Genomic DNA, 13,134 nt, shown 5'->3' with positions numbered 1-13,134 from the left:
CCTTCCATCTATCGCATTTCCAATACCCCTCCCACAAGTCCCTCCTCTCTACCTTTTATCTTAGCCTGCTTGGCACACTTGAAGGGCTCATGCCCGAAACGTCGATTCTCCTGCTCCTTGAATGCTGCCTGACCTGCTGCGCTTTTCTAGCAACACATTTTCAGCTCTGATCTCCAGCATCTGCTGTCCTCACATTCTCCTAGAACAATTTCAATACTTTTGTTTATAAAAATCTAAATGTAATGTAAACATTAAACATGCATTCTAACACAATAAACACAAAGGACTGCAGATGCTGGGCATCTGAAACAAAGAGAGTGCAGGAGAAACACAAATGGTCTGGTGGCATCTTTAGAGAGAAAGAAGCATTAGCATTTTGAATCCAGTGGTCCTTTGTCAGTGCTGATAAAGGGTCACATTGTTTCTATCTGTGGATACAGCCAGACCTGCTGTGTTTCTCCTGCACTCTTTGTTTCTGTTACGTTCTAACAGTGATATTCAAGACACACAAATGACCATGTCCAAATACAGAGAGAATCTAACCACCAGTCCTTAGCCTCAACAACATTACCATCACTGAATACCCTATCATCAAAAATGCTAGGTTGACCAGAAACATAACTGGACTTACTGCATAAATTCTGTGGCTACAAGAACAGATTTGAGGTCAAGCACTCTGCAGTGAGTGACTCACCCCTTGATTTCCCAGAGCTTTTCCACTGACTACAAAATACAAGTCAGGAGTGTGAGGTTTTCTTTCCTTGTCTTAAACACCAACAACACATAAAAATTCATGGCCATTCAAGACAGAGATCCATTTTACTACCTTAAACATTCACTCTTTCACTGGTGCACAGTTGTTACAATGAACACTCCTACAACTTGCCAAAGTTTCTTCAACAGCACCTCCCAAGCATCTGACATTAACCACCTGCATGCACTTGGAAACAGCAGTACAGCCAAGTTATACTCATGGTTGCATGTCACTCATAAGAACATGGAAATCCATCATTGTTCCTGCATTATTGCTGGGTCAAAAATCCTGGAATTCCCCATCTAACAGCACTATCACACCAAACAGAGTTCAATGGTTCAAGAAAGTGGTTAAATACCATCTTTTGAAGGGCAATTAGGGTTGAGTGAAAAATGTTAAGAATTAAGAAAAACAACTAAAGGACTTTTATTTTAATGCGTATTACATTACAGGATGTTTTCAAATATTCACTATGCTTGTTTACACAAAATGGCCAAAGATTTCTGCTATTGGCATAGTTTGGACCAAATAATAATTAGTGGGTTTTTTAGAGACTAAAATAGAATTATTGTATGCTGTTTGCACATTGATTTTCTGATGGCATTTATTCCCACAGATTAATGGGAGATTTAGGACACATTAACCAAAATATGTAAAAATAAAAGTGAAACCTTAAAGAATGCAGAATATATAGGGGAGGATCACAACTGGGGGAGAAAAACAAAGCCTTTGTAAAGTTTTGTAACATATTTGAGGCATTTCAAATCAATTACAGCTGTTGTGAAGCCTGAAGTGATGGGGGTATTAAAATGTCACAAAGAAAGGAGGGAAACAGGAGAGCCATGAGGCAAGCACAGGTTTGGTACATAAAAGCTACAGTGTGGGCACTACTGCATGAAACAAGTGGTATGAGAGGTCACCTCTATGCTAGCCCACAGCAGTACCACAAAAACATGGAACATCGGTAAGGGGATGGAAATACCACTAAGATTTTCATGCTCCCAGGTTAAGTATGAGGGTGGGCATGTTAGGTGGCAACTAACTCATGATCCCCAATGCCAAGAAAGGTTGCCAACTGCAGGCCAATCAGTTTGATCAGGGGCTGGCTGGTGAGTCTCTTGGCCTATTTCAGGTTGTGATAATAGTGTTCTAGCTCATTAGAGCCTTCCAGCTAATCAGGCTGACAGCTTCTGGATTATAAAGAACATCAGTGGAAGCCTACTCTTCAGAAGATCCAACAGTGAGAAGGCAAGCCTTATCATTTGCTTCTCATAGGGCAGGGGGTCACATGGAGAAAAGGTCAGGGAAAGTAGAAGGCTTTCAGTAGCAACTCCCCTACCCACCACATCCCACCCATGCATCCGACTGACATTCAATTTGGGTAAATGGAGACAAGCCCCTAATCCAGCAGGCTGGTTACCCTCGGTAAAAACAAGGACTGCAGATGCTGGAAACCAGAGTCTAGATTAGAGTGGTGCTGGAAAAGCGCAGCAGGTCAGGCAGCATCCTCCTAAGATGCTGCCTGACCTGCTGTGCTTTTCCAGCACCACTCTAATCCAGGCTGGTTACCCTGGTTACCCAGTTAGGAAAACAACTACTGTTCTTGTCTGCCATGAAGGAAGATAACTGGAGGAGTTGTATGGTAAAGCGTTTAAGTGTCTGTTAATTGATGACTTAGATGCTCTAATTGCTGGCATGTAGGAAATAGACCTTCTCATCAAGTACTCAATTGCTGAATTGTGAAAAGGGGGTGAGTACCTCTTCAGAGCCAGCTTACTCAATTACTTCCGCTTCTGCCCATCCTCTCTTTCCACTTACAAAGAGGGAAAACTGCACCCTAAGTTTCAGGATGTGTCAGCCAGATGCAATGAAGGACTCTCCTTCTCAAACTCTCCCCTCACCTGAGGTATGGTGACCCTCAGGTGAAACCACCGTTAGTTAGTTGTTTAATGATGAGAGAGTTTTTTATGGTCCTTTAGGACGACGGCAAATTTTAAAATCACCCAGAAGATTAAGTTTTTTCCAAGTACATCATAGCTGGCACAGGAAAATACATTGGTGCCAAAGAGAATAACCCCATCTGGTGTTGGCAGAGGAATTTTTTTCACAAAAAGGAAACAATTTTGGGGACCAAGGTGCCAGATAGAAACAAAGAAAAATTAAAACATTGACAGTAACACCAAACACTTGGATTATTTGCCACCTAATTTTGATTCCTGTTCAAGCCTGGGCGCTTACTGTATATTTTTCAGATGTCTTTTGTGCTTGAACAATGGGAAATAAGGTGCAGTGGAGATTCCCAAAAACATATTTAAAACCAGTTGCTCAGCAGAGGTGGTTCTACCACCTGAAAATGTAGAAAAATGGGTAGAGTTCCAAAGGGACAAAATTCTTCCTTATTTCCACAGCTGTACACTTAATTTGTGACACTAAATGGACAGCTAACTGCAGAAAATGCAAACTGTACCTTCATTTTTAATAGAGGCTTGAAAGTTATTCAGGTTCATAGTTGTTCAATATCTCAGTCCTGCCAGCCACCTTCCTTTTCTCAAAAAGTCATCTTTGAAAATGATAACTTATTTGGTGCTCACATATATTCAATAAATTCTACACACTCATAAAACACACCCATATTGTCTGTGCAAAATTCATAATCCATATTGCTTTAACCAATAATCTGCATTTATTTGTCATGTCCTTTCAGCCTTACCTATAATTGAGCAAGTATTTCCTGGCCGTGTACCATTGTTGTATAATCAAATCCTGATTTCCAGTACATTATAACTACTATGAGCAGTGATTTTTCTGGCAAATTGTGTTCTACATAGCCTAATTATTTCACATAGTTTTACTTCATTTGCAATTAAACTATTTAATATTTTACTCCAAGCACAATCACTGACAATTTATTTAACCCTTAATAGTTCTCAGCTCATAGCATTTATCCATGATCTGATGCTTAATAATGACAAAACTGTTAGAGGAAAGCTTTGTTAAAAAGAATAAAACATTTCTCTTTGTATTCTGATAACCAAAGTCAGATTGACCTAGTTTTTTTTTGACAATTGTATAATGGCAAAATATAATGCAATCAAATCTGATTTCCTAGAATTCTTTTTTTCCCACTTGGCACCAGCAAAACCTTCCATAGTGAGTTTATCCAATAAGCAGTTGAGCTATAGACACCAATCACTGGTTTCAATCTGCTATGCAGGCACCATACATGGTCTTAGTACCATTGGGTTTTTACTGAAAGGAGGTTAATTATTTAGGGTTACTGCATTATCCACAGCCAAGCAACTATTTCTGGAAGAATATATTGTGATGATCCAAGCTGATGGCAATACTGGATGCATCAGATTCTATAATGACAGGCCACAAATTTTATTTTTGGTGACCATGGTGATCAGTCACTGAACATATTCACAAGAGACTGCCTATGTACTTGTAAGAAAAGAACAAAGTACATTACACACAGAAGGGGAAAACAATCTATTATTACACTTTCCAAAATCTAGTTGAAATACGGTCTGATAATAAATAAAGAGTCAACTATTTTACCCTCAACAGCAAATTTCTGTAGACAACTTTTGTGAAAGATTACACTGTTTCCAGTTCACACCTGTTTTTTTGTTCTTGATTTATTTCTGGCAAACCTTAGGTTCATTGATTAAACTTCTTCAGTCATTGTCTCTTCCCAAGAACCTTAAACAAACTGCTAACCCAGCGCAATTTCTTTTATAATTTCCAAACCTTCAGTTGCTGGAACACTTCCCCTATTACCACTTAAACCACTCTGGATGTCTTTTTTTCTGCCATAATTGTTCTGGAGATTGCTTAACTGCTTTACTGCTTCTGTCAGCCTTTTTTCCCCTGAAAGAAACTTGCATCCTCACTGAACTTCTGGATGATTCACTCCATCTCTAAAGGGAAACCATTTATACCTCTGTCTCTCTCATAGGATATCTTAGTCCTTGACAGCGGCCTTTTTTGATATCTCTTCTAATTCTTGTATTTGAAAGCAATGCCTTCTTCAACTCAAGCCTTTCTTAAAAGCCTCATCTAAATACATGTAAATAAATTTCAGACAATATGGCACCACATAGAATTCAAAATGTAACTAAAACATCCTTCTTAACATACAAAATATAGATTTAAGAATCACACACAACCAGGTTATAGTCCAACAGGTTTAATTGGAAATACTAGCTTTTGGAGCACTGCTCCTTCATCAGGTGGTTGTGGAGTAGAAGACTCCACAACCACCTGATGAAGGAGCAGCCCTCCGAAAGCTAGTGCTTCCAATTAAACCTATTGGACTATAACCTGGTGTTGTGTGATTTTTAACTTTGTACACCCACTCCAACACCGGCATCTCTAAATTACAAAACATAGAAGTATGAAACAACTTAAAGCTGCATATGGTTCTGTCTGCTTCAGAACCCAAGTTTACAAATAATACAAATATTTCATGTGCCTTCACCATAATGTGTGTGAGGAACAAGCTTGCCTGAAATGCCTTTCACAATTTTACAAACATATTGATACTCAATGGCATGGTTTTCTCATGTATACTGCTCGCTGGGATAAGTTATCAGATAATAATCATGGGATTATACCACCCACTACCCCAATACTCCGAGAAAACAGTCAGTACCTTTTGAATCTGTCTGTGCAATGACAAATTGGAAGATTTTCAAGTAGTTTATGTACCTAATCATACTTCACACAAAAAAAATCTTTGTTTGGATATTTATTAAGTACACACTTACTGTAAGGTAAACAGTGAATTCCTGATACTTGGAACGTTCTGATTTTCCAACAACAAAATGGAATGCGTGCTGTGGTCGATGAGAATTAAGGAATAGCGTTCTCTCAATTCCTCCTTTCTGCTTCAGTCTGTCTAGTTGAAGGCTTGCATCCAGAACTTAAGAAAAAGGAGATGTGGATGTTTTTAAAGATAGCATCATAAGCCACACAGAGAATATTTTGCTCTTAATGCTCATGTGTTTAGGAAGTTTGGAGTTCAAAAGGCCACACGACTGTTCTCAACTATAATTCTGAAAAATGTAGATCAAGTTTAAGACAACCAGCATTAAAAACCATAAGGATATAGGTTTTATCCTCTTTTTGTAAGACGATGCTTAAGACAATTGTATAATAGCATTTTTGGTATTGCTTTACAACAATACACATAAGGATTTTATGCAAATGATAAAGCAGTTGTACAGACAGATGTGCCCTGAACAGTCAACTTCCCTTGGCTTAGACTGACTGAAATTTATATCTCAATTGTAAACAGATTTCTGTTCATGTTTGTGAGCTATATATTTATATAATGCTTACCTACTGTATCTGGAATACCATGGCCTGACACAGTTGCAGAGACTTGCACAGTGAAACTGTGAATAAAGGAGGAAAATAAAGGTTAGTGTATGTCTTTCTAAACAGGTTCAACAATCCCTATAGGAATAGTGGGGAGGTGGTAGTATAGTGTTAATGTAATCTAGAAGCCCAGGCAAAGGTTCTGGAGACATAGGTTCAAAGCCCACTGTGGTAGCTAATGGTATTTGAATTGAAGAAAATCTGAAATCAAAAGCTATTACTGAAAAAAAATCCCTCTGGCTCACTAACATCCTTCAGTGAAAGGAATTTGCCATGCTTACCTTGCCTAGCCCACATATTATTCCAAAACCAGAATCAATATGGTTTACTCTTAACTGCCCTCTGAAACAAGCCGTTTAGTTCCATGGCAATTAGGAAGGCAACCAATGACACTCATATCCCATTAATAAATTTTAAAAAGCTCCAAAATGTACAATTAAACTACTGTTCATTCTATCCGGTTATCCAGAATGCATACATACAAACATTATAATGTGATTAGGCACAACTTAGGAGGCATAGAATGGGGCAGCAATATGCAGGGGATGGGGACAATTGAAACGTGGAGCTGGTTTAAGGAACAGATATTGTGTGTCTTTGATAGGTATGTCCCTGTCAGGCCAGGAGGAAGTGATAAGGGAAAGGAACCGTGGTTTACGAAAGAAATTGTATCTCTTGTTAAATGGAAGAGGGAGGCTTATGTGACGTTGAGGCAAGATGGTTCAGATGAGGCAATGGAGAGTTACAGAATAGCTAGGAAGGATTTAAAGAGAGAGTTAAGAAGAGCAAGGAGAGGACATGAGCAGTCTTTAGCAGGAAGAGTAAAGGAGGACCCTAAAGCTTTCTTTAGATATGTGAGGAATAAAAGAATGACTAGGGTAGGAATAGGGCCTGTCAAACACAGAAGTGGGAAGTAATGTGTGGACTCCGTGGAGATCGGAGAGGTGCTAAATGAATACTTCTCATCTGTTTTCACTCAAGGAAAGGAGAATATTGTAGAGGAGAAGACTGCGACATGGGCTATTAGACTTGAAAGGATTGAGGTTAGTAAGGAGGAGGTGTTATCAATTCTAGAAGGCGTGAAAGTAGATAAATACCCTGGGCCGGATGGGATTTTTCTGAGAATTCTCTGGGAAGCTACAAAGGAGATGGCCGAGCCTTTGGCCTTGATCTTTGAGTCGTCATTGTCTACAGGTTTAGCACCAGAGGACTGGAAGATTGCAAATGTTGTGCCCTTGTTCAAGAAGGGTAGTAGAGATGACCCAGGTAATTATGGATAGTGAGCCTTATGTCTGTTGTAGGAAAGGTTTTGGAAAGAATTATAAGAGATAGGACTTATAACCATCAACAAGCAACAATGTGATTAGAAATAGTCAACGTGGATTCATCAAGGGCAGGTCATGTCTCACAAATCTCATTAAGTTTTTTGAGAAGGTGACCAATTATGAGGATGTGGGTAGGGCAGTTGACTTGGTGTACATGGACTTCAGCAAAGCCTTTGATAAGGTTCCACATGGTAGGCTGTTGGAGAAAATGCAGAAACATGGGATTGAAAGTGATTTAGCAGTTTGGACTGGAAACTGGCTTTCTGTAAGAAGGCAATGAGTGGTGGTTGATGGAAAATATTCAGCCTGCAGTCCAGTTACTAGTGGTGTGCCACAAGGATCTGTTGTGGGACCATTGCTGTTTGTCATTTTTATAAATGACTTGGACGCAAACATAAGTGGGTGGGTTAGTAAGTTTGCAGATGATACAAAAGTTGGTGGAGTGATGGACAGTGTGGAAGAATGTTGCAGGTTGCAGGGGAAACTTGGATAAATTGCAGAACTGGGCTGAAAGGTGGCAAAAACAGTTCAATGCAGATAAATGTGAGGTGATTCACTTTGGGAAGAATAACAGGAAGGCAGAATACTGGGTCAATGAAAAGATTCTTGGTAGAGTGTATGTGCAGATGGATCTTAGTGTTCATGTACATAGATCCCTGAAAGTTGCCATCCAGGTTGAAAGTGCTGTTAAGAAGGCATTGTGTATTCAGTTTTATTGGCAGAGGGATTGAGTTCCAGAGCCGTGATGTCATGCAGCAACTATCTAAAACGCTAGTGCGGCCACACTTGGAATGTTGTGTACAGTTCTGGTTGCCCCCATTACAGGAAGGATGTGGAAGCATTGGAAAAGGTACAGGAGAGATTTACCAGGATGTTGCCTGGTCTGAATCGAAGGTCTTATGAGGAAAGGATGAGGCATTTGGGTCTGTTCTCATTGGATAGAAGAATGACAAGAGGCAATTTAATAGAGATATATAAATGATCAGATGAGGTAGGGTCGACAGGGAGAGTCTTTTTCCTAGAATGATGACATCTGCTTGTACGAGGGGGCATAGCTTCAAATTGAGGGATTTAAGACAGATATTAGAGGCAGGCTCTTCACTCAGAGAGTGGTAAGGGCGTGGAATGCCCTGCCTGCCAATGTAGTTAACTCAGCCACATTAGGGGCATTGAAGCTGTCCTTGGATAAGCACATGGATGATGATGGGATAGTGTGGGTGATGGGCTTAGATTAGTTCACAGGTCGACCCAACATCGTGGGTCAAAGGGCCTGTTCTGTGCTGTGTTGTTCTATGTTCTATGTTCTAACAATTGACTGGGTAAGCTCCAGGATTGTTACCTGGATTTTACAAAAGAAATAATGATGGGGTTATTGGTACTCAACATTGTTAAGGGGTAAATTAGAAAACAATCTCTGAGTATGTACAGTTAAACGTGAAAATAAAGGAAAGCTTGTGAAACATGCTTCTGCAGAATAATAAGTATTCAAACACATGGAAGGCTGTGAATTTATGACATTTACAACTGAAAAGTTAGTGCTTGTCCATTCCAGCATAAGTGAATTGTTAAATCTGGTACTGAAAATTAACTTTTAAAGATGCGTGGTTTCAATTCTTGAGATTTTAATTATTCAATTTTTTTCACTTTACTTGTTTCTTTTATTCCCTTGTTTATGCACAAGAGTTCCAAAATTTAGGAGGTGGGGGGGTGTGTGGGGTGTGAGAAAGTCTCATTTATTTATCTCAGCTTCAGCCAGTTTTTATTCCCATCTCTAATTGCCTTCAAGCATATTGTGATGAACTTCCTTCTTGCATTGCTACAATAACATACACTTTGAGTGCGAGCAGCAGGCGGAGGTAAGACGAACCTGGAAGACTGCAGCTAAGGTAAGGCAGTTTTTAAAAATTACTTACCGGTAGTGGGCAGCGGTGTTTTCTCTTTCACAGGAGGAGCGGGAGCAACGGAGGAAGTGACGAGGACCAGAGGGGCAGCCGGGAAGGAAAGCAGTGACCATATATATCAGCAAGGCGGCTAAACCCGAGACTCTACAACTGTAGTGTCTCCCACCCACCCTCCTCCTCTAACCTAGTTAATAAGGTAAGGTTCATTCTAAACTTCCTCTATGGAATATAAATTTGTTAATAATTTTATAGCAACTTGAACTAAGCATTCTACTTTAATACCAATTGGGTGTTCAGATAAGCCAGGTATGGATGCTAGGGCAGTTGCTTGCTCCTCCTGCAGAATGTGGCAGGTGGGAGACATGGCACACGTCTCCGTTGGCTACATCTGTGGGAAGTGCACCCAACTCCAGCACCTTGAAAACCGTGTTCGGGAATTGGAGCTGGAGCTGGATGAACTATGGATAATTCGGGAGGCTGAGGGGGTAATTGAGAGAAGTTACCAGGAGTTGGTCATTCCTAAGGCTCAGGACAAGGATAGATGGGTTACAGTTAGGGGGAGGAAAGGGGACAGACAGACAGTGCAGAGATCCCCTGTGGACATTCCCCTCAGCAATAAGTATACTGTTTTGGATACTGCTGAGGGGGGATGACCTACCAGAGGAAAGCCATAGTAGTTAGTTCTCTGGCACTGAGCCTGACACAGTGGCAAAGAAAGGAAGGGGGCAGAATAGAAAAGTACTCGTGGTAGGGGACTCAATAGTTAGGGGAATTGACAGGAGATTTTGTGGTCAGGATCGGGATTCCCAGAAGGTATGTTGCCTCCCTGGTGCCAGCGTCCGGGATGTCTCCGATCGGGTGTATAAGGTTCTAAAAGGGGAGGGCGAACAGCCAGAAATCGTATTACATATTGGTACTAATGATATAGCCAGGAAAAGGATTGAGGATATAAAAAGTGATTTCAGGGAGTTAGGATGGAAGCTGCAAAGCAGGACGAACAGAGTAGTGTTCTCTAGTTTACTTCCGGTGCCACGAGATAGCGAGGTGAGGAACAGGGAGCGGGCACAGCTTAACGCGTGGCTGCGCAGCTGGTGTAGGAGGGAGAGCTTCAGATATGTAGATAATTGGGATGCCTTCTGGGGAAGGTGGGACCTGTACAAGAAGAAAGGGTTGCATCTGAACTGGAAGGGGACCAATGTCCTGGGTGGAAGGTTTGCTTGAGTAGTTTGAGAGGGTTTAAACTAGTATGGCAGGGGGTGGGAACCTGAGCTGTATACTGGAGGTGAGAGTTGATGCAGATGTGGCAATAGCAAGAGGAAGACCAGCTAGTGGGAAGGATTTTCCTGGGAAGGAACCAAGGGATCAGTGAAAGTGTGTTTGCTTTAATACAAGGAGTATCAGGAGTACAAGTGATGAACTTAGAGCATGGATCAGTACCTGGTGCTATGATGTTGTTGCCATAACAGAGACATGGGTTTCTCAGGGGCAGGAATGGTTGCTGGATGTTCCAGGGTTTAGAGCATTTAAAAAGAATAGGGAGGGGAGAAAAAAGAGGAAGGGGTGTGGCACTACTAATTAGAGAGGGTATCACAGCGACAGAAACTTCCATTGTCGAGGAAGATCTGCCCACCAAGTCAGTATGGGCGGAAATTAGGAACAGCAAGGGAGCAGTCACCTCGTTAGGGGTTTACTACAGGCCCCCCAGTAGCAGCAGGGAGATTGAAGAAAGCATAGGTCGGTAGATTTTGGAAAAGTGTGGATGTAGTAGGGTTGTTGTAATGGGTGACTTTAACTTTCCCAATAATGATTGGAACCTCCTTCAAGCAGAAGATTTGAATGGAGCTGTTTTTGTAAGGTGTGTTCAGGAGGGTTTCCTAACTCAGTACGTTGACAGGCTGACGAGGGGAGAGGCCATTCTAGGCTTGGTGCTTGGAAACGAGCTGGGACAGGTATCAGATCTTGTGGTGGGAGAGCATTTTGGTAATGGTGACCACGACTGCCTCACATTCTACATAGCTATGGAGAGGGAGACGATTAGGCAAAATGGGAAGATATTTAATTGGGGAAGAGGAAACTATGATGCAATTAGCCATGTGTTATGAAAGCATGGACTGGGAGCAATTGTTCCATGGTAAAGGCACTACAGACATATAGAGACTGCTTAAGGAAAAGTTGCTGCGAGTTACGAATAAATATGTCCCTCTGAGACAGGCAAGAAGGGGTAAGATAAAGGAACCTTGGATGACGAGAGCGGTGGAGCTTCTCGTCAAAAGGAAGAAGGTAGCTTACAGAAGGTGGAGGAAGCTAGGGTCAAGCTCAGCTCTAGAGGATTACAGGCAGGCGAGGAAGGAGCTTAAAAATGGTCTGAGGAGAGCCAGGAGCCGGCACAAGAAAGGCTTGGGAGAACGGATTAGGGAGAACACAAAAGCATTTTACACTTATGTGAGGAATAAGAGAATGATCAAAGAAAGAGTAGGGCCGATCAGGGATAGCATAGGGAATTTGTGTGTGGAGTCTGAGGAGGTAGGGAAAGCCCTAAATGAGTTTTTTACTTCTGTCTTTACGAAAGAAATGAACTTTGTAGTGAATGAAACCTTTGAAGAGCAGGTGTGCATGCTAGAATGGATAGAGATAGAGGAAGCTGATGTGCTGAAAATTTTGTCAAATATCAAGATTGACAAGTCTCCAGGCCTGGATCAGATTTGTCCTCGGCTGCTTTGGGAAACAAGAAATGCAATTGCTTTGCCACTTGCGAAGATCTTTGCATCCTCGCTCTCCACTGGAGTGGTACCTGAGGACTGGAGAGAGGCAAATGTAATTCCTGTCTTCAAAAAAGGAAATAGGGAAATCCCCGGCAATTACAGACCAGTAAGTCTCACGTCTATCGTCTGCAAGGTGTTAGAAAGGATTCTGAGGGATAGGATTTATGACCATCTGGAAGAGCATGGCTTGATTAAATGCAGTCAACACGGCTTTGTGATGGGCAGGTCATGCCTCACAAACCTTATCGAGTTCTTTGAGGATGTGACTAGAAAAGTTGATGAGGGTAGAGCTGTGAATGTGGTGTATATGGACTTCAGCAAGGCATTTGATAAGGTTCCCCATGGTAGGCTCATTCAGAAGGTCAGGAGGAATGGGATACAGGGGAACTTAGCTGTCTGGATACAGAATTGGCTGGCCAACAGAAGACAGCGAGTGGTAGTAGGAGGAAAATATTCTGCCTGTAAGTTTGTGGTGAGTGGTGTTCCACAAACTCTGTCCTTGGGCCTCTACTGTTTGCAATTTTTATTAATGACTTGGATGAGGGGATTGAAGGATGGGTCAGCAAGTTTGCAGACGACACAAAGGTTGGAGGTGTTGTTGACAGTATAAAAGGGCTGTTGTAGGCTGCAGCGGGACATTGACAGGATGCAGAGATGGGCTGAGAGGTGGCAAATGGAGTTCAACCTGGATAAATGCGAGGTGATGCATTTTGGAAGGTTGAATTTGAAAGCTGAGTACAGGATTAAGGATAGGATTCTTGGCAGTGCGAAGGAACAGAGGGATGCAGGTACATAGATCCCTTAAAATGGCCACCCAAGTGGACAGGGTTGTTAAGAAGGCATATGGTGTTTTGGCTTTCATTAACTGGGGGATTGAGTTTAAGAGTCGTGAGATCTTGTTGCAGCTCTATAAAACTTTGGTAAGACCGCATTTGGAATCCTGCATCCAGTTCTGGTCGCCTTATCATAGGAAAGATGTGGATGCTTTGGAGAGGATTCAGAGGAGG

General features: G+C 41.6%; 1 protein-coding gene across 1 annotated transcript in view; it reads right to left on the bottom strand.

Annotated features, from left to right (window-relative positions):
• Positions 1-13,134, bottom strand: part of itga8 (integrin, alpha 8) — a 219,569-nt gene that overhangs the window by 103,481 nt on the left and 102,954 nt on the right. The window contains exons 16-17 of the mRNA XM_072575823.1: positions 6,101-6,156; positions 5,527-5,681 (exon numbers count right to left, since the gene is read on the bottom strand). Of these exons, the coding sequence (XP_072431924.1) occupies positions 5,527-5,681; positions 6,101-6,156 (211 nt within the window). The remainder of the gene's footprint in view (positions 1-5,526; positions 5,682-6,100; positions 6,157-13,134) is intronic.

Source organism: Chiloscyllium punctatum, chromosome 8 (genome assembly GCF_047496795.1).
Source record: "Chiloscyllium punctatum isolate Juve2018m chromosome 8, sChiPun1.3, whole genome shotgun sequence".
NCBI classification, from domain to species: domain Eukaryota; kingdom Metazoa; phylum Chordata; class Chondrichthyes; order Orectolobiformes; family Hemiscylliidae; genus Chiloscyllium; species Chiloscyllium punctatum.
The sequence above is the reverse complement of the archived record's forward strand: the minus strand, read 5'-3'. Positions and strand labels throughout refer to the sequence as shown.